This window comes from Lagenorhynchus albirostris, chromosome 2 (assembly GCF_949774975.1).
Source record: "Lagenorhynchus albirostris chromosome 2, mLagAlb1.1, whole genome shotgun sequence".
Classification (NCBI taxonomy): domain Eukaryota; kingdom Metazoa; phylum Chordata; class Mammalia; order Artiodactyla; family Delphinidae; genus Lagenorhynchus; species Lagenorhynchus albirostris.
Window position 1 is genome coordinate 151,700,443 of NC_083096.1, and position 21,562 is coordinate 151,722,004.

General features: G+C 37.8%; 1 protein-coding gene across 1 annotated transcript in view; it reads right to left on the reverse strand.

Annotated features, from left to right (window-relative positions):
* Positions 1-21,562, reverse strand: part of LOC132514880 (phosphopantothenate--cysteine ligase) — a 179,319-nt gene that overhangs the window by 51,786 nt on the left and 105,971 nt on the right. Inside the window, exons 14-15 of the mRNA XM_060140355.1 lie at positions 7,104-7,347; positions 3,418-3,597 (exon numbers count right to left, since the gene is read on the reverse strand). Of these exons, the coding sequence (XP_059996338.1) occupies positions 3,418-3,597; positions 7,104-7,347 (424 nt within the window). The remainder of the gene's footprint in view (positions 1-3,417; positions 3,598-7,103; positions 7,348-21,562) is intronic.

Consider the following 21,562-nt stretch of genomic DNA (forward strand, 5'->3'; position numbering starts at 1 on the left):
AGGAAGAGGATTCAGTACAGTGTCTCAGTATTGGTGGTGGCAGAACCGCTCTCAGCCTGAAGCTCTGCAAGCCTACAGCATTCTTCTTGATATACCCAACGTGGAAACAGGCAATATGGCCATAAATCACAGAAATAATAAATAAATTACGACATTTCCTTACAGTGGAATACTCCACTGCAAAGAAAATGAATGAACAATGGCTATACACCACAACATGGATGAATCTCCCAAACAAAGTAGATCATCAGAAGACAGATACAAGGTGTATATACTGATTGATTATATTTATAAAATATTCAAAAGTAGGCAAAACTGAACCATGCTGTGTAGAATTCATACACAGATGGTAAAACTATAAAGTAAAGCAAGAGAGTAATTACTTAAATTAGTGGTTCCTGCTAAGATGGAAGGAAATGGGATTATGGTGGGAAAGAGGTATGCAGGGGATGCTGGTATGCAGGCGATGTGCTATTTCTTGTCCCGGGTGGTGGTTACATGGGTAGTCACTTTGCAACAATTCATTAAACTGTATGTATATGTTTTGTGTACTTCCTGAGTGCTATATTTCACAATAAAAAGGTTTAAAAGCAACAAATAAGTATTCTGGTTTCTTAACCAGTCTTACAAGTACGCCTAACATTAGCCAGAGACCGAGAGTTCGATTATCTCTGAGTGGATTTTAAAAAGTAATCTCTAAATTGGCAAAGCTGAGGTTCGAAAATGACCCCAAATTGAGGAAAGGGATAATACGGAAAGATAACTCTACACAGGAAAGACAAAAACAGACCTGGGTTTAAATTCTGACTCCACAATTTGTTAGCTTTGCCACTTGAACAGTTTTTTATATATGTACATATATTTATTTATTTTCTTTATTTTTTTAGTATTTTGGCTGTGTCGGGTCTTAGTTGCAGCATGCAGGATCTTTGTTGAGGTACGCGGGATCTTTCATTGCAGCGCATGGGCTTCTCTGTAGTAGTGGCGTGCGGGTTTTCTCTCTCTAGCTGTGGTGCACAGGCACCGGAGTGCGTGGGCTCTGTAATTTGCGGCACACGGGTTCTCTTGTTGAGGTGCGCGAGCTCAGCGGTTGTGGTGTGCGGGCTTTAGTTGTCCTGCGGCGTGTGGGATCTTAGTTCCCCGATCTGGGATCAAACCCGCGTCCCCTGCATTGGAAGGCAGATTCTTTGCCACTAGAACCACCAGGGAAGTCCCCTGAACAGTTTTCTCATCTATAAAATGTTTACCTTTCAGGGTTGGGAGGTTTCTAAGAGACAAAGTGGACAAACTGTCACTACAAGGTAGTTGGCTATTGCATATGACTCTGCGTAAATGCCTGGCCCAAGGGACCAGCCAAAAGAATGATGTCTCATTACTGAAATGGCAAATAATTTACCCCACCATGAAGGAGATTTAAAACAGAAAATATCTTCTCTTTTTTATCAAGCTCTCATTTACCCATCCCTGAAGGACTCATTCATTAACCAGCAAATATTTATAGGGTGCCAACCATATATAAGATGTCACGATCTGTTGTTATTGTCATTGTGCCTTGACAGAGACGTAATATTGCTTGAGTACGCTCACAGTGGACAGTTAAAATGGTCTAAGAAAGGTGTTTGAAGGGAAAGGTAAAAGGTTGTCTTGAAATGTGAGAAAGATTTGGAATTTAATTTAAAACTACAAAGGCTTGGGGCTTCCCTAGTGGCGCAGTAGTTAAGAATCCACCTGCTAATGCAGGGGACACGGGTTCGAGCCCTGGTCCGGGAAGATCCCACATGCTGCGGAGCAACTAAGCCTGTGCACCACAAGTACTGAGCCTGTGCTCTAGAGCCCGCGAGCCACAACTACTGAGCCTGTGAGCCACAACTATGGAAGCCCGCACGCCTAGAGCCCGTGTTCTGCAACAAGAGAAGCCACCGCAATGAGAAGCCTGCGCACCGCAATGAAGAGTAGCCCCCACTCACTGCAACTAGAGAAAGCCTGCACACAGCAACGAAGACCCAACACAGCCAAAAATAAAAATAAATAAATTTATTTAAAAAATTACAAAGGCTTGAGGGAATACGATCAAATTCGAAAAACCATGAAGGGTGAGGCTAGGGAAGAAGTTTATCCAAATAATCCTAGAACTCCCAAAAGGGCTTCCTTTGAAGTTTGAAATAAATGACTATTTGTTTTCCTCCATATCTCCCCTACTAGACTGTGAGCTCCTTAAAAGTAGGGACCTTTCTTAATCCATTTTTATGTCGCTTTTTGAATAAGGTCATTGATCCTGCTACACTAGGGGTGGCAAACCTTTCGTATAAAGGGCCAGAGAGTAAATATTTTAGCCTTTGTGGGCCATATGGCCTCTGTCAGAACTACTCATATCTACTTTGGTAGTGCAAAAGCAGCCATCAATACTATGTCAACAAACAGGTATGGCTGTGTGCCAATAAAACTTTATTTACAAAAATGGAAGGCAGGCAGGATTTGACCCATAGGTCAAAGTTTGCTGACCCCTGCAATAGGGGATAAGAACTGTGTCTGTTTTGCATATCATTAAACCCTCAGTATTGACAAGATGGCCTGCCTTGTGTAGGACTGATGCTCAATAAATATTTGTTGAATGTTGAATTCCAGCATCTTAGATAGGGGCTTATATTAGGTTCCTAGTATATGTTTACAGAAGTGAACCACAATCAAAAGAAAATTCTATTTTACATGGTGGTTCAGTTTGAACATTTTTGTGGTTCATAAAACTTACTCTTTTTTTTGGCTGCACTGTGTGGCATGCGGGATCTTAGTTCCCCGACCAGGGATTGAACCCATGCCCCCTGCAGTGGAAGCATGAAGTCTTAACCACTGGACCGCCAGGGAAGTCCCCTGTGTTTCATAAAATTTAGATGAATCTGTGGATGGCAGTTCTATATAGATTATTTTAAAACAAGCATGTTTGGGGGATGTTCCCCCAAATTTCTGATGCACTCATGTCAGGAAGAACAACTTTGCTCTCTCATGATTTGTACTTTGGTGCAGTTGATATTTGATTGAACCAATAATAATGCATCTATTAGAGACAAATACATCCAGAGATAGAACTAGGGCAGTACCACCAGTGATTTAGTTCAGGTCATCGAAATTTACTAAGTGCTAAAAGGTCTAGGTAATGATTTCAAAAGACTGCGTAACTTAAACCTTTTCATATTTACAGGTTGACAGCACACACAGCCTTTCAGCAGCAGAGAAACCATTGAGCTGTGTACCTACTGGGTAGGGAGAAGTTAAAGGAGGGAGTTACCAGATAGCTCACACTGTCTACCCATCTGGGGACTCTGTCGTGAATTATCAAGTTGAGGAATTCTGATTCCTTTATTCCCAGGGTAAATTGAGCTATCGAGACTCTTAAATGAAGGATACTCCCACTGGAGTTACCTTAATGCTTTCTTCCTGAAGTAAGCTGTTATGCTGCTTTAAGTCCAAGTTCTTTCCTCGCTCATATCGAAGCTCCTTTTCTGCTGAGTTGCATAGAATCTGGAGCCGGTGCAAATTCTGGCGAAGTTGCTGTAGCTCCTCTTGCTGCTGGTATTTCCGTTTTTCTCCAGATGATGGATACTAAAGCAAACGTTTTACAAGGGGAGCATGGATAATTTGAAAGAATGTTGGTAAAACATGGGTTCCAGCTGTCAGAATGTGATTATTCACATGTAAATGCTTTTGGAGTTAGCTTAACTACAGCCAATTACTCTTTTACATGTATGGCTACTTGTACATGTTCATATAGTTTAACTCCTGTTACATTAGAGTGAAAATATTGAAGAAGTTATGCGAACAAAAGTAATTAAGCATAGAAAATTAACTTTCTTATTTTTCATATTAATGAAGTGGAATAGAAGCGTGGGTAGTTTTAGAGCAAAATGTGCTTTAAATAGGGAGTTCAAAGAGTCAACATATTAAGATGCAGTGTGTGAACGTGTATGTGGGTTGCGTGTGCGCACGCACGCAGAATGTCTGTTGGCAAAAGGGAAGAGAACATTTAGCAAGAGATACTAAATTACCAGGTTTCCTCATCACTGTCCTTTCACTCCCCAATGATTCTCCTTCGGTTACTCCTCAATAACACACTCTCCTGCCAGGTCTCTCTGGCACAATAAAACTCCCATGACCAAAGGAGGAGTTATTTAGATTTTCTGAAAGGTAGGCACACACAGCCATGCTGAGTAGACAAAGAATTCAACCTTCTCCAGTTCAACAGATAAGATACTGTCTGTTTCCTGAGTCCTGGTCCAGTGTGCTTCCTGTTCATGACGTTCTGAAAAACCCATGTCACTATTCTAGATTATCTTGCTTATAACCGAGTTGCCACACTGAATTCCCCAAGTCCTGTTAGCCCTTCAGTTCCTGTCTTGGTTTAGTCAGAAAGGCAGTCTAGATCCAATTTGCTTGTCTTAAGAGCTGCAAGTATCTAAGATCCCTGGTTAGCTCGCTATGGGTAAATGCACGGTTCATCTACACGTTCAAGTGATATTTATTCATTATTACAGAAGAATACCTAATTGACATATTCTGATTTTACCCAATAGTCTTGAAGGTTTGGTTTAATGTAAATGTATTCCCAAGACTCAGATCTATTTTGGGCGGGGGGGGGGGGCATTACATCTAAGTTTTGGAGACTGCAAGCCTAAGGGCAAATCACAGATAAATTCACCAAGATAATCTAAGACAGACACCCTGGGAGGGCTTTTGGGAGCCAGCTTGCCAGCCTTTCTTAGAAAATTAGCTTGACATGAGGACTATATGCTTTCTTTGAGCTTCTCAGCAAGTGGAAGCAGATGACAAAACTGTTAAAGGGTCAGGCTGTAAAGGAGACAGACCAGGTTCCACCACAAAGTGTCATTCTAGGCCAATTATTTAACCTCTCTAAAGCCTCAGTTTCTTCATCTATAAAGTGGCAACAATAATATTTCTGCCTCATTGTATTGCTTAATATACACAGAGTATTAAGTATAGTGCCTAGAGCATAGTAAAAAAATGTGAAACTACATTTTCAACCTATAAAATTAAGATAATTAATGGTGGTTCAAATATGTTTCAAGAATAGTGGGAAAATAATATCTAGAACTCAGCTACTGCAACCTCACCAGGAATACTGTTGAACAGCAGAAATTAAGCCCCCAAAGGCCATCAGCAGCCACAAATGATGTCACAAAACACATATGAACAATATAGCTCACATAGTTACTCATAATAGAGGCTCTCACAGTTTTTTCCCTATATATTTGCCATTTATGAGCATTCTTTAAAATTTGGTGTCTGGGCTCAGCCTATAGTTACCTAAATTTGCACATTATGAGATTAATAAGACACAGTACACATGGAAAGCAGCAAAGTATTAGCACCATAATCTGACAACAGGGGTGAAGACTAAAAACTACACACACACAAGAACTAAAAAGTAGAACAATCTATAGCTATCAAAAGGTCAAAGAACCCTATACACAGAAAGAGGTTCTGAAATTATCACTGCACAGCACAGTGCAGACAAAAATCTGTCTAAAATGTATTTTCTTCCTTGCTTGCTTAAACAAGTAAATGAAATAGTGTGTGTGAGTGTTTTGGGAAATGTGAATCCAAATAACACAAATATGTTACTTTTTCCCATGCGGCCCATGTCTACCTCATTTACTGCTGTATGTACCTTAACACAGGGCCTGGCACATCATAGATACACAATTAATGGGCATTCCCTGGCGGTCCAGTGGTTAGGACTCCATGCTACCACTGCAGGGGGCATGGGTTCGATCCCTGGTCAAGGGACTAAGATCCCTGGTTGGGGAACTAAGATCTCGCATGCTGTGTGGCATGGCCAAAAAAAAAAAAAAAAAAAAAATTGATACTCAATTAATAATTAATACTGGTTGAATAAATGAATAAGAATAACACACTTCTTTCAATAATTCAAAGTCATTATTATGGAAAAAATCACTGGCTATGTGGTATATACATTTATTCTTTCACAAACTGGCTATTTTCCCAGATTTCCCAGAGAGTTTTTATATATTTAATAGTTTTTCACCTCCCCCCAAGTACTGAGAAATGATTCTTCAAATAATGGGAAAGGGTAAATTAGAGAAAATTAATAAATTAACCAGGGTGTGACTTCTTATACTGTAAATTTCATTATTCTAAAAGTTCACTGATTATTTGAAGCTCATAAGCAAAGATTTTATCATCTTTGTGACCACAGTGTTCAGTCTCTGCCCAAGCCTCCTACACTGGCCCACTGCCCAATAAAGGGATTGTCTGGGATATGTAACATCCACCTCTTTTTGAATATGTGATGTCATACTTCCTTTTGGTCTTCTGAACAAATCCAGTGACCTCCTTCTCATTCCAATGTATCTGAATCTCCTGTCAGGTATATATTTTCCTTGTTTTTATGACTTGCCTAGTTTTCACTCTATCCAAACCTCTTTTCAAATATATTTTGACTTCTTTTACTAATAGTCTTCCTTGTTTTCTAAATGTACACTTCTCAAATGTCTATTATCAGTCTTCTGAATGTGGTTTACATATGAGTACAAAGCCTCCCTCTATGGATCTCAAAATAATTCCTAGAAAAGTGTGTGTAGGGAAATCTTAATTTGTACAAGAGGGAACCAACAAAACTGAGGTAAAAGAACTGAGGTGTAGTCGCTCCTTTTATTTCTCCTGCAGGCACGTTTCTAGCAAATAGCAATAGCCATATTGAAAACAATTCCAAGTCTGTGGCCTTTTCCCCCGCAAACAATGTATTTTGTATATTGAGGCTATAGGTACCAGGAACAGAAAATGTGGCACAAATCCTGCCATTCTCTGTCCCACCTGCCCAGGGCAGACACTGACAATCAATCAGCATTCCTTCCTGCTGAGCCGAGAAGAAGCCTAAGAACACTTTATAATAAAATGTATCAACTGATGGGCTTAGCTGAGATTTTGGTTGCTACTTTATTAACATTCGGGCCATGGTTATGATATTGCTCAACAAATATACGTTAATAGTGATATAAAAATTAAGCCTCTAACCACAGCTGATCAAAGGAAATGGAGCCAGTCAGACCACGTGTTTATATAACACCTACCTGGACGCTACTGTCATCTGAGCTATCCCCAGAGCTCTGAGACTGAAGGAGGCTCTGATTCATACAGCTCAGCCCTTCTCTGAGCCTCACGACTTCCTCAGGCTTCAAGGTCAACTGCTGTTCTTCACCTTTCATATCTTGTTTCTGCTGTGAGTCCTCCTCCTTCTGTCCCTCTCTTGCAAAAGTGCCCTCCTTTACTGCCTCCTCTGGAATTTCCTTCTGCTTACTTTCTCCTAATTCAGGACTTAGCACAAATATAATAACAAAAGACTATCAAAATGCTCATTATACTAGCAGAATATGGAGGGAAAATATCTACCAGTAAAGAAAGCGCTGTGAGCAAGATTTTCAACTTGAATTCTATAGCAGAGCAGTTATCTTATTCTTGGAAATAAACTTTAAAAACAAGTCATATCGTTTTTACTCATATTCAGGGAAATGGCCCATCATAGATTTTTGTCTACAGGTATAGACAAACAACCAGTTTAAGTGAGTTTTTCACTTTTTCAACTTTTAGTATGGCATTGGGCAGATACAGCTTATAAAGATTTTTAAAAAAATCACTCAATAAGCACCAGGCACTTTGGCAGGCACTAGGGCTACAATAGGACATAATCCCTGTCCCTAAGGAGCTTACAACTTAGTGAAAAATAAGGATAAGTTAACAAGTGATTATATTAAGTTAGTAGTAAGTAATCTGAGGCCTGATGGATGAGTACGCACAAGCTAGGCAAATGTAAAGGTAGGGATGTGTGCATACTTGCTTGTGTGTGTATATGTTGAAGGATGGGTTGTTGGATGACTTAATAAATAAGATAGGTAAAAGCCCAGAGGCAAAAGAGACAGTGTGCTTTAGAAACATCATTTGTAATCTGTGTGGCAGGGAAACCAGTTGAGAGATTGTTGTGATCTGCGTACTAAACAACAGTGACTAGAATAGGATGGTGGGGATGGAAAGGAGGAATGGATTCTAGAGATATTTAGAAGACAATATGGATAGGATCTGTCATTTGCTGGACCTCACAGGTGAGGGAGAAAAAGGAATAATGAGTGACACCTGGATTTCTGACTGGGGCAAATGGGCAAGTGGATGGTAGCCCAAGGAGGGGGAATATAGGTATAGACTGGAGACATGCCTGGGGTGAAGACACAGATACAGAGGAATGTGAGCAGAAACCTTGGGATTAGATAAGATGAGCCAGGGAGAAGCGGGAAAGTAAGAGGAGGAGGATCATTCTGGACAGAAGCCTAAAGACTTGTGAGGAACAAGCAGAGGGAAGAGGCCTGAAGAGGAGACTCAGAAGCCGGAGAGGGAGGAGGAAAACTAAAAGGCTGTGAGCCATAGAAGCCAAGGGGAGGGAATGTACCTTTCACAGTTAGACAGTATGAATGAAAAGGAGAGTGAACACAAGTATGCTTACTTTATTTTTATTCCCTTAATCTTAAATTTGTTTCAGGTACTGTGGGGCCTAGCACAGGATGCTTCACAAATTATAGTTGGTGCTCAAATTCTTCAAGAAGGCAGTTTGGCAATACGGATGAAGAGCCATAAAAGTGTTCAGATCTTTTGACTGAATAATTGCACACCAATGAATTTACTGAAATAAAATAACTGACAAGAAGAAAAAAGCTGATTGTATAATAATGCTCAGAACCATGGTATTCAAAATAGTGATTAAATGGAGACACAGAAATGGCTAAGAGGATTAAAGATAAACCAACTTGAAAGTGGTATTCATCAACATTAAATACTTATTAAGTAAGATGGTGGAACAATAAATAATATATATGTATGTATATGTGTATAAACATAACACATACTATGGGAAATGTAAATATAGAAAAAACTGGAAAGGAACACAGGAAAAATTGTGTCTATGGAGTTTTTTCCCTTTTAAAATTCCTTTAACACTGTATAAAAAAGAATTAAATATTTTATTTTGAACTCAGCAGTTTTTTAGAGGTAATATATTTAAATGATTAAAAACATGAGATAAAAAGTAGAATGCTTTAAAAATAAATTTCTGATAAAATAACGATTCTTTTCATCCTCCATAAACTCTTTTCCTTTTCCTACTCCCAATGGAAGCTAGGTATACTTGAAGACTGGGAAAATGCAAACATACACCTATTATTTTTTTTAAATGGGAAAACTGACTTCTGCATTCAGGAAGATAAAGTAGACATACTTTTCCTTATTTCTCCTACCAAGTACAACTAAAACCCCTGGACATTATATATAAAACAAACATAAGAAGACTCTGAAAGGTAGAAAGAAGTCAGATCAGCTAGGTAACTCAGGACCTGAAGAACCACATGGTTGTGGTTTCCTAGGTTCTCTTGTAGCCTCATATATCCTAGACTTAAAGCTGAAGAAGCTGGCAACCTAGACAACACCAAGAAGCATAGACAAAAGGCTTTTTACTCTATACAGAGAACCAAGAAAAGGACAACCAAGCAAGAAAGAAAACTTTCAGACATTACCCACTTTATTCCAGCCAAACGCCATAGAAAAAACTGTGGCTCCACCCCACTCATGTCAGCAAAGGTCAAGCTGGGAGCCCACACTTCCACTTTCACCAGGAAAATGAGGCACAACTCCCCTGCTGCGGGTAGTGTCAGAGGCCAGTGGGGAGGAGGGACTTTCATCCCTGCCAGGCAGTACCAGACATGGGGAGTCTGGACTTCCACCCCCACCTGGCAGTAAGGAGATACCGTTCTCTTTACTGGGGTAGTTTCAGAGGAGGCCTAGTGGAGAGTCAGGACTTTTACCGCTGCCCTGCTCATGATATCATGGAGGCCAAGTAGAGAGCAGTAACAAGGCATCCTTCACCATCACAGTCAGAGCAGTCCAAGCAGAGACCTAGTGGGGAGTAGGAACTCCCACCATGACCAGCAGTAATGAGGAGCCCCTCTTTCCTTGGGTGTCCATGGATGTTGAGCGGGGAACCTGGATTTCTACCCCAAGCTGGGGTAGACAGCACCCCCCTCCACATACCCTGCCAGAGTGGTATCACAAGAAGCCAGCTAAATAGAAGGTTAAAACAAGACCAAGAGTTTCATAACATAATACCCCAAATATTCAGATTTCAATCTAAAATTACTCATCATACCAAGAACCAGGAACCTCAACTTGAATGAGAAAAGGCAACAATTAGATGACAAAATCATGATGACAGAATTATTTAACAAATATTTGAAATCAGACATCATAAAAATAATTCAATGAGCAATTATGAACACATTTGAAACAAATGAAAAAATAGAAAGTCTCAGAACTAGAAAGTCTCAGCAAAGAAATAGAAGACATAAGAAAGAACCAAATGGAAATTTTAGAATTGAAAAATACATTAACCAGAATTTTAAAACTCAATGGATAGAATCTACAGCAGAATGGAGGGGACTGAGAAAAGAATCAGTGAGCCTGAAGACAGAAGAATAGAAATTACCCAGTCTGAAAAACAGAGAGAAAATAGACTGGGGAAAAAGGAAAAAAACCAAAAAACAAAAAAACACTGCCTCTGGGAACTGTGGGGCTATAATAAAAGATCTAATGCTTTTGTTATGGATCCTGGGAGGAAAGGAGAATAGGCAGGACAGAAAAAGTACATGAAGAAATAACGGCTACAACCTTCCCAAAAGACATATACAGATTCAAGAAGCTGAGTGAGCTCCAAACAGGATAAACCTAAAGAAAACCATACCAAAAAACATCATAGTCAAATTTCTGAAAACTAAAGACAAATAAAAAAACCTTGAAAGCAACAAGAGAGAAACACTACATTACAGAAAGGGAAAAACAATTCAAATGACAGCTGACTTCTCATCAGAAACTACAGAGATCAGAAGGAAGTGGCATAACATTTTTCATATGCTGAAAGAAAAGAACTGTCAACCCAGAGTCCTATACCCAGTGAAAATATTCTTCAGGAATGAAGAGGAAATCAAGACGTTCACAGATGAAGAAAAATCAAGAGAATCTGCCACTAGCAGAACTACTCTAAAAGAATGGCTAAAGGAAATTCTCTATACACATAGGAAATGATAAAAGGAGGCATACTGGAACATAAGGAAGGAAGGACAGAGAGAGTAAAAATCTGGATAAATATATTTTTCTTCTCCTTTTGAGTTTCCTAAATTCTGTATGATGGTTGAAGCAAAAATATAGTACTGTCTGGGGCTTCCCTAGTGGAACAGTGGTTGAGAGTCCGCCTGCCGATGCAGGAGACACAGGTTCGTGCCCCGGTCCAGGAAGATCCCACATGCCGCGGAGTGGCTGGGCCCGTGAGCCATGGCTGCTGAGCCTGCGCAGCCGGAGCCTGTGCTCCGCAACAGGAGAGGCCACAACAGTGAGAGGCCCGCGTACCGCAAAAAAAAAAAAAAAAAAAAAAAAAAAAAAAAAAATATATATATATATATATATATATATAGTACTGTTTGATGTGGTTCTAAATGTGTGTAGAGAAAAATTTTAAGACAAACTGTATTATAAATTGGGGAGGGTAAAGGGACATAAAGGGAGGTAAGGTTTCTACATTTCATTCTAACTGGTAAAATGTGTGTGTGTGTGTGTGTGTGTGTGTGTAAAAAGTAATGCCTAGAGCAACCATTGTAAAGCTATAAAAAGAAGCACACTCAAAAACATTACAGAAGAATCAAAATGGAATTATTACAAAGTGTTCATATAACACACAGGAAGGCAGAAAACAGACACAAATAACAGAGAGAACAAATAGCAAATCAAAAATGAAAAAATAGCAAACTGGGATTTCCCTGGTGGTCCAGTGATTAAGAATCCACTTTCCAATGCAGAGGATGCAGGTGCGATCCCTGGTTGGGCAGCTAAGATCCCATGTGCTGCGGGGCTATTGAGCCCGCAAGCTCTAGAGTCCACACACCACAAGTAGAGAGAAGTCCACACGCCGCAACGAAAGATCCCACATGCTGCAACAACGATCCCGCATGCCGCAACTAAGACCCGATGCAGCCAAATAAATAAATATTTTTAAAATAGCAAACTTAAGTTCTACTATAACAATAATTACATTAATGGTAATTTGGCCAAACACAGCAATCAAAAGACAGAGATTGGCAGAGTGGCTTAAAAAACAAGACCTAACTAGATGCCATTTACAAAAACTCATTTCAAATATAATAATATAAGCAGGTTGAAGGCAAAAATGGATGAAAAAGACATATCATGCAAATATTAATAAAAATAAAGCAAGAGAATCTATATTAATATCTGATAAAGTAGACTTCAGAAATAAGAAAATTAAAAGAAAGAAAAAGAGAGGGACATTATATAATGATAAAAGGGTCAATTTACCAAGAAGACATAGCAATCCTAAATGTGTATGCACCAAACAACAGAGCTGTAAAGTATTTGGAGTAAAAACTGAATAACTGAAAGGAGAAATAGACAAATCCACAATTACAGTTGGAGACTTCAACAACCCTCTCAAAAATTGATAGAACAACTAGAGAGAAAATCAGCTATATCAGTTGATACTGAAAAACCGTTTGAAAAAATGTGACACTCATTTATGATAAAACCTTAGAAAAACAGAAATAGAGAGAAACTTCTTCAATTTGACAAAAACCAAACAGCTAACATTGTATTAATGATGAAAACTGAAAGCCTTCCTGATAAGATTGGAATCAAGATAGAGATGTTCACATTCATTAGTTTTATTCAACATATTGCTGGAAGTTCTAGCTAGTGCAATTAGACAAAAAAGGAAGTAAAAGGCATACAGATTGGAAAAGATGAAAGAATCTGAAATCGCATGATTTTCAGATGATATGATTGTCTATGTAGAAAATCTCAAGAAACATTAAAAAAAAAAGAGCCTAGAACAAATAAGCAAGTTCAGAAAGGTCACAGGATGCAAGATAAATAATTGTATTTCCCTATATTAGACACATAGACACTGAAATTTAAAATACAATACCATTTATAATTGCTCAGAAAAATGAAATACTTAGGTGTATATCAACAAAACATGTATAGGTCTTGTCTGCTGAAAACTATAATATGCTGGTGAAAGAAATAAAAGAATATCTAAATAAATGTAGGACATACTGTGTCCATGGATTGGAGGATTCTACATAGGAAAAGATGTCAATTCTCCCTAAATTTATATACAGATTTAAAACAATTCATATCAAAATTCCAGCAAGATTTTTTGTAGCTATAGACAAGATTATTCTAACATTATATGTAAAGGCAAAGGGACTAGATAACTAAACAATTTTGAAAAAGAATAAAGTGGAATCAGTCTATCCAATTTCAAAACTATATTATACAGCTACATCAGTCAAGATTGTATGATATTAGTGGATAGACACATAGATCAATGGAATAGAATTAGAGAACCCAGAAGCAGAAACTCACAATGCCTAACTCATTTTTGTCAAAGGTGCAAAAATTCAATGGAAGAAAGACAGCCTTTTCAAGAAATGATGCTAAAGCAATTGAATATCTATAGGCAAAAAAAGAGAATCCTATCTAAGTTTCATACCGCATACAAAAATTAACTCAAAATAGATCATGGGCTTAAATGCAAAACTATGAAACACAGGAGAAAATATTCAAGGTTTAAGGCTGAGCAACTAATTCTCAGATTTAACATCAAAAGTATGATCCATAAAAGGAAAAATTGATACCTCATCAAAATTAAATTTTTTTTTGCTCTGAGAAAACCTTGTTAAGAGGATGAAAAGACAAGCTATAGACTGGGAAAAATACTTGCAAGTCACAGAGCCGACAAAGGACAAGTATCTAGACTTTATAAAGAACTCTCAAAATTTAACATTAAAAAACAAATACAATTAGAAAATAGGCAAAAGATATTAAAAGCGATAACACCAAATGCTAGTGAGGATACAGAGAAACCGGATCACTCATACACTGCTGGTGGGAATGTAAAATGATATAGTCACTCTGGAAAACAGTTTGGCAATTTCTCAAAAAAAGAACAAAACACAACTAACTAAAATTAAATATGCAAGTACCAGGTTACCCAAAATTGCACTCCTGGGGATTTATCCCAGAGAAATGAATAATTATGTTCACATAAAAGCTTGAATATTTACAGCAGCTTTATTCATAATAGCCAGAACTGGAAATAACCCAGGTATCCTTCAATGGATGAATGGTTAAAAAAAAAACTGTGGTATATCCATACCATGTAATACTACTCAGCAATGAAAAGTATCCAACTACTGATACTCATAATAACCTAGATGAATCTCCAGAGAATTATGTTAAGTGAAAAAAGTCAACCCTAAAATGTTACTTATTGTATGGATACATTTATATAACATCATTGAAATGAAAAACTTTTAGAAATGGAGAATAGACTAGTTAGAATAGAATGGCGCCAGGGGTTAAGGAGGGGGTGAAGTGGGAAGGAAGTGGGGGTGGCTATAAAAGGGCAACATGAGGAATCCTGGTGGTGATGGAAATGCTCTGTATCTTGACTGTATCCATGTCAATATCCAGGTTATGATACTGTACTACAGTTTTACAAGAGGTTACCATTGGGGAAAACCAGTAAATGATACATGGGATCTCTGTTATTTTTTATAACTGCATGTGAATCTACAATTATATCAAAAATTAAAAGTTTACTTTAAAAAATGAAAAATCTATAAACTGGTCATGTAAGTTTAATATCTATGAAGGTGCTTGATTTGTCACAATTAGAGGGTTGAATTACTTTATAAAGAGTAAATTTAGCCAGACCTAATATAATTTCCTCCTATAGTTGCATAGTGGCCATGTAGTCATAGGAGAAGAGAAGTAGCCTTCATTATGTTTCCATAGTTTAAAGTTTGAACGGTCCTCCTCTTAGGTGGGTAAATGAGATGTACCTGTAAACCCATATTTAGAGCAGGGCAGTCAGTGAGTCTCCTTTGGCTTGGAGGGAATGATGAGCAGGGCTCTCCAGGGGATAATCCTGGGCTAATGCCATTTTACATCTTTACTAATGGTCTGGATAAATGAACTGCATTCACATAAATTAGTTAACTAAGGAGAATTAGCAATACTTTAGAATGTAGTAATTTAATTTAAAGTGATCTTAATATATTAGGATGAAATTCATTAAAATAAATGCTCTCCAAAAAGAACAGGCTTTATCCTTTCAAAAGGTATAAGAGAAAATGTGACTTAGAAACCAAAGGCAAACTGAACAGATTTTTAAAAGTAATACATATAACTATGTATTACTTTATTATTAATTTTATATGATGATAATAATAATAATAATGTAAAAGTTGCATGGGCAAAAGTAGACTACCAGACAAAAATAACATGGAACTGAGAACACGCCCTGCAGTCAGTATACCTACACCTTATGGACTAGAGAACCCACCATGACTCTCAAATTTCTTCTCCCCTCTAACGTAGCTCTTAATCTTTATTTACCGAGTTCTGACTGAAACTCACCCCCTCTGTTATTTTTATATCATTCTATAATTTTGTAATTGTCACCAGTCTTCAACTAGTAGGAGGTGCCTAGCAGCATGATTATTTCGTTCCTTTTCTAGTAACCCAGATACATAGCAGTCTTAACCTGTACAGAGATTCAAGAAAGAGACTATAATAGTAGAAGCCATGGGTTCTTGTCCTGGATCTTCCACCTATTATTTATGCAACGTTTGAAAGGCAAAATCTCTCAGAGTCTCAGTCTCTTCATTTGTAAAGTGGCCTTGCCCTACTCATAAGATTTCTGGGATATTAAGAAGTAAAATGTGAAGGCATTTTGATAACCTACAAGGACAATGTACAATTAAAACTAAAGCTTAGTAGAACAGAAGAGTGGCTAGTGATAGAACTCTGTTTTCAGAGAGGAAAGGGAAAAAATGTTAATTAATTCAACAAATATTTACCAAATATCACTTATATGCCAAGCACTGTTCTAGGCACTAAGGACTCAATGGTGACCAAGACAGCCAGGTCCATGCTCTCATAGAACACACAGAGGAGGAATATGAGGACAAACAATAAACAAGTAAACAAGATAATTACAGATCATGATAAGTCACCTCTAAACAAGGTGACATGCTACAGCAGGATGTAGGATTTTCCCTAACATGGCAGTTACTGATTGTCTCTCTGAAAAGGTAGGAAGGAGTTAGCCACATGGAAAGCTGGCGGAGGAGCATCCTGGACAAGGGAACTTTTCAGTACAAAGTTCCTAAAGAGGGAAAGTGCTTGAAGGGTTAGAGGATCTGAAAGACTGTATGATAAACAAGACATTGTACATCAATGGTACAATAATGAAATTGGAGAGGCAGGCAGAGGCCAAGTTGCCGAGGGCATTAGAGGTCATGGTAAAGGTTTGGATTTTAAGTGCAATAAGAAGCCATTCAGAGGTTTTTTTGTTTTTTAACATCTTTATTGGAGTATAATTGCTTTACAGTGGTGTGTTAGTTTCTGCTTTATAAAAAAGTGATTCAGCTATACATGTACATATATCCCCATATCTCCTCCCTCTTGCATCTCCCTCCCACCCTCCCTAACCCACCCCTCTAGGTGGTCACAAAGTACTGAGCTGATCTCCCTGCGTTATGCGGCTGCTTCTTACTAGCTATCTATTTTACATTTGCTGGTATATAAAAGTCCATGCCACTCTCTCACTTTGTCCCAGCTTACCCTTCCCCCTCTCCATGTCCTCAAGTCCAGCCTCAATATCTGAGTCTTTATTCCTGTTCTGCCCCTAGGTTCTTCATAAACATTTTTTTTCATATATATGTGATTTCATATATATGTGTTAGCAATACAGTATTTGTTTTTCTCTTTCTGACTTACTTCACTCTGTATGACAGACTCTAGGTCCATCCACCTCACTACAAATAACTCAATTTCATTTCTTTTTATGGCTGAGTAACATTCTATTGGATATACGTGCCACATCTTCTTTATGCATTCATCTGTCGATGGACACTTATGTTGCTTCCATGTCCTGGCTATTGTAAATAGAGCTGCAATGAACATTGGGGTACATGACTCTTTTTGAATTATGGTTTTCTCAGGGTATATGCCCAGTAGTGGGATTGCTGGGTCGTATGGTAGTTCTATTTTTAGTTTTTTAAGGAACCTCCATACTGTTCTCCATAGTGGCTGTATCAATTTACATTCCCACCAACCATGCAAGAGGGTTCCATTTTCTCCACACCCTCTCCAGCATTTATTGTTTGTAGATTTTTTAATGATGGCCATTCTGACTGGTGTGAGGTGATATTTCATTGTAGTTTTGATTTGCATTTCTGTAATGATTAGTGATATTCAGCATTCTTTCATGTGTTTGTTGGCAATCTGTATATCTATTGTCTATTTAGGTCTTCTGCCCATTTTTGGATTGGGTTGTTTTTTTGATATTGAGCTATATGAGCTGCTTGGAAATTTTGTATATTAATCCTTTGTCAGTTGCTTCATTTGCAAATATTTTCTCCCATTCTGAGAGTTGTCTTTTCGTGTTGTTTATGGTTTCCTTTGCCATGCAAAAGCTTTAAGTTTCATTAGGTCTCATTTGTTTATTTTTGTTTTTATTTCTATTTCTCTACGAGGTGGGTCAAAAAGGATCTTGCTGTGATTTATGTCATAGACTGTTCTGCCTATGTTTTCCTCTAAGAGTTTTATAGTGTCTGGCCTTACATTTAGGTCTTTAACCCATTTGAGTTTATTTTTCTGTGTGGTGTTAGGGAGTGTTCTAAATTCATTCTTTTACATGTAGCTGTCCAGTTTTCCCAGCACCACTTATTGAAGAGGCTGTCTTTTCTCCATTGTATATTCTTGCCTCCTTTATCAAACATAAGGTGACCATATGTTTATATCCTGTTGCACTGATCTATATTTCTGTTTTTATTTCTGTTTTTGTGCCAGTACCATACTGTCTTGATTACTGTAGCTTTGGAGTATAGCCTGAAGTCAGGGAGCCTGATTCCTCCAGCTCCGTTTTTCTTTCTCAAGATTGCTTTGGCTATTTGGGGTCTTTTGTGTTTCCATACAAATTGTGAAATTTTTTGTTCTAGTTCTGTGACAAATGCCATTGGTAGTTTGATAGGGATTGTATTGAATCTGTAGATTGCTTTGGGTAATATAGTCATTTTCACAATATTGTTTCTTCCAATCCAAGAACATGGTATATCTCTCCATCTGTTTGTATCATCTTTAATTTCTTTCATCAGTGTCTTATAGTTTTCTGCATACAGGTCTTTTGTCTTCTTAGGTAGGTTTATTCCTAGGTATTTTTTCTTTTTGTTGCAATGGTAAATGGGAGTGTTTCCTTAATTTCCCTTTCAGATTTTTCATCATTAGTGTATAGGAATGCAACAGATTTCTATGCATTAATTTTGTGTGCTGCTACTTTACCAAATTCATTGAATAGCTCTAGTAGTTTTCTGGTAGCGTCTTTAGGATTCTCTCTATATAGTATGTTATCTGCAACCAGTGACAGCTTTACTTCTTCTTTTCCAATTTGGATTTCTTTTATTTCTTTTTCTTCTCTAATTGCTGTGGCTAAAACTTCCAAACCTATTGAATAATCGTGGTGAGAGTGGGCAAACTTGTCTTGTTCCTGATCTTAGTGGAAATGGTTTCAGTTTTTCACCATTGAGAATGATGTTGGCTGTGGGTTTGTCATATATGGCCTTTATTATGTTAAGGTAAGTTCCTTCTATGCCTACTTTCTGGAGGGGTTTTACGATAAATGGCTGTTGAATTTTGTTGAAAGCTTTTTCTGCATCTATTGAGATGATCATATGATTTTTAGGCTTCAATTTGTTAATATGGTGTATCACATTGATTGATTTGTGTATATTGAAGAATCCTTGCATTCCTGGAATAAACCCCACTTGATCATGGTGTATGATCCTTTTAATGTGCTGTTGGATTCTGTTTGCTAGTATTTTGTTCAGGATTTTTGCATCTCTGTTCATCAGCGATATTGGCCTGTAGTTTTCTTTCTTTGTGAATTCTTTGTCTGGTTTTGGTATCAGGGTGATGGTGGCCTCGTAGAATGAGTTTGGGAGTGTTCCTCCCTCTGCTACATTTTGGAAGAGTTTGAGAAAGATAGGTGTTAGCTCTTCTATAACTGTTTGATAGAATTCACCTGTGAAGCCATCTGATCCTGGGCTTCTGTTTGTTGGAAGATTTTAATCACAGTCTGAATTTCAGTGCTTGTGATTGGTCTGTTTATATTTTCTATTTCTCTCTGGTTCAGTCTCGGAAGGTTGTGCTTCTCTAAGAATTTGTCCATTTCTTCTAGGTTGTCCATTTTATTGGCATATAGTTGCTTGTAGTAATCTCTCATGATCCTTTGTATTTCTGCAGTGTCAGTTTTTACTCTCCTGTTTCATTTCTAATTCTATTGATTTGAGTCTTCTCCTTTTTTTCTTGATGAGTCTGGCTAATGGTTTATCAATTTTGTTTCTCTTCTCAAAGAACCACCTTTTAGTTTTATTGATGTTTGCTATCATTTCCGTCATTTCTTTTTCATTTGTTTCTGCTCTGTCTTTATGATTTCTTTCCTTCTGCTAACTTTGGGGATTTTTGTTCTTCTTTCTCTAATTGCTTTAGGTGTAAGGTTAGGTTGTTTATTTGAGATGTTTCTTGTTTCTTGGGGTAGGACTGTATTGCTATAAACTTCCCTCTTAGAACTGCTTTTGCTGCATCCCATAGGTTTTGGGTCATCGTGCTTTCATTGTCATTTGTTTCTAGGTATTTCTTGATTTCCCCTTTGATTTCTTCAGTGATCTCTTGGTTATTAAGTAGTGTATTGTTTAGCCTCCATATGTTTGTAATTTTTACAGATTTTTTTCCTGTAATTGATATCTAGTCTCATAGCCTTGTGGTCAGAAAAGATACTTGATATGATTTCAATTTTCTTAAATTTACCAAGGCTTGATTTGTGACCCAAGATCTGACTTATCCTGGAGAATGTTCCATAAGAACTTGAGAAGAAAGTGTATTCTGTTGTTTTTGTTTTTGGTTTTTTTAAAATAAATTTATTTATTTATTTATTTTTGGCTGTGTTGGGTCTTCATTGCTGTGCACGGACTTCCTCTCATTGTGGTGATCGGGGGCCACTCTTTGTTGTGGTGCACAGGCTTCTCATTGCGGTGACTTCTCTTATTGTGGTGGCTTCTCTTGTTGCGGACCATGGGCTCTAGGCTCGTGGGTTTCAGTTGCTGTGGCTCGAAGGCTCTAGAGTGCAGGCTCAGTAGTTGTGGCGCACAGGCTTAGTTGCTCCGCAGCATATGGGATCTTCCCAGACCAGGGCTCGAACCCGTGTCTCCTGCATTGGCAGGCATATTCTTAACCACTGCGCCACCAGGGAAGCCCCTTCTGTTGTTTTTGGATGGAATGTCCTATAAATATCAATTAAGTCCATCTTGTTTAATTTGTCATTTAAAGCTTGTGTTTCCTTATTTATTTTCATTTTGGATGATCTGTCCATTGGTGAAAATGGGGTGTTAAAGTCCCCTACTATGATTGTGTTACTGTCTATTTCCCCTTTTATGGCTGTTAGCATTTGCCTTATGTACTGAGGTTCTCCTATGTTGGGTGCATAAATATTTACAATTGTTATATCTTCTTTTGGATTGAGCCCTTGATCATTATGTAGTGTCCTTCTTTGTCTCTTGTAATAGTCTTTATTTTAAAGTCTATTTTGTCTGATATGAGAATTGCTACTTCAGCTTTCTTTTAATTGGCATTTGCATGGTATATCTTTTTCCAACCCCTCACTTTCAGTCTGTACGAGTCCCTAGGTCTGAAGTGGGTCTTTTATAGACAGCATATATACGGGTCTTTTTTGGTATCCATTCAGCCAGTCTATGTCTTTTGGTTGGAGCATTTAATCCATTTACATTTAAGGTAATTATCAATATGTATGTTCCTATTACCATTTTCTTAATTGTTTTGGGTTTGTTATTGTAGGTCTTTTCCTTCTCTTGTGTTTCCTGCCTTGAGAAGTTCCTTTAGCATTTGTTGTACAGCTGGTTTGGTAGTGCTGAATTTTCTTAGCTTTTGCTTGTCTGTAAAGATTTTAATTTCTCTGTCAAACCTGAATGAGATCCTGGCTGGGTAGAATAATCTTTCTTGTAGGTTCTTCCCTTTCATCAATTTAAATATGTCCTGCCACTCCCTTCTGGCTTGCAGAGCTTCTGTTGAAAGATCAGCTGTTAACCTCATGGGGATTCCCTTGTATGTTATATGTTGCTTTTCCCTTGCTGCTTTTAAAATTGTTTCTTTGTATTTAATTTTTGGTAGTTTGATTAATATGTGTCTTGGCGTTTTTCTCCTTGGATTGGTCTGGCATGGGACTCTCTGTGCTTCCTGGACTTGATTAACTATTTCCTTTCCCATATTAGGGAAGTTTTCAACTATAGTCTCTTCAAATATTTTCTCAGTCCCTTTCTTTTTCTCTTCCTCTTCTGGTACCCCT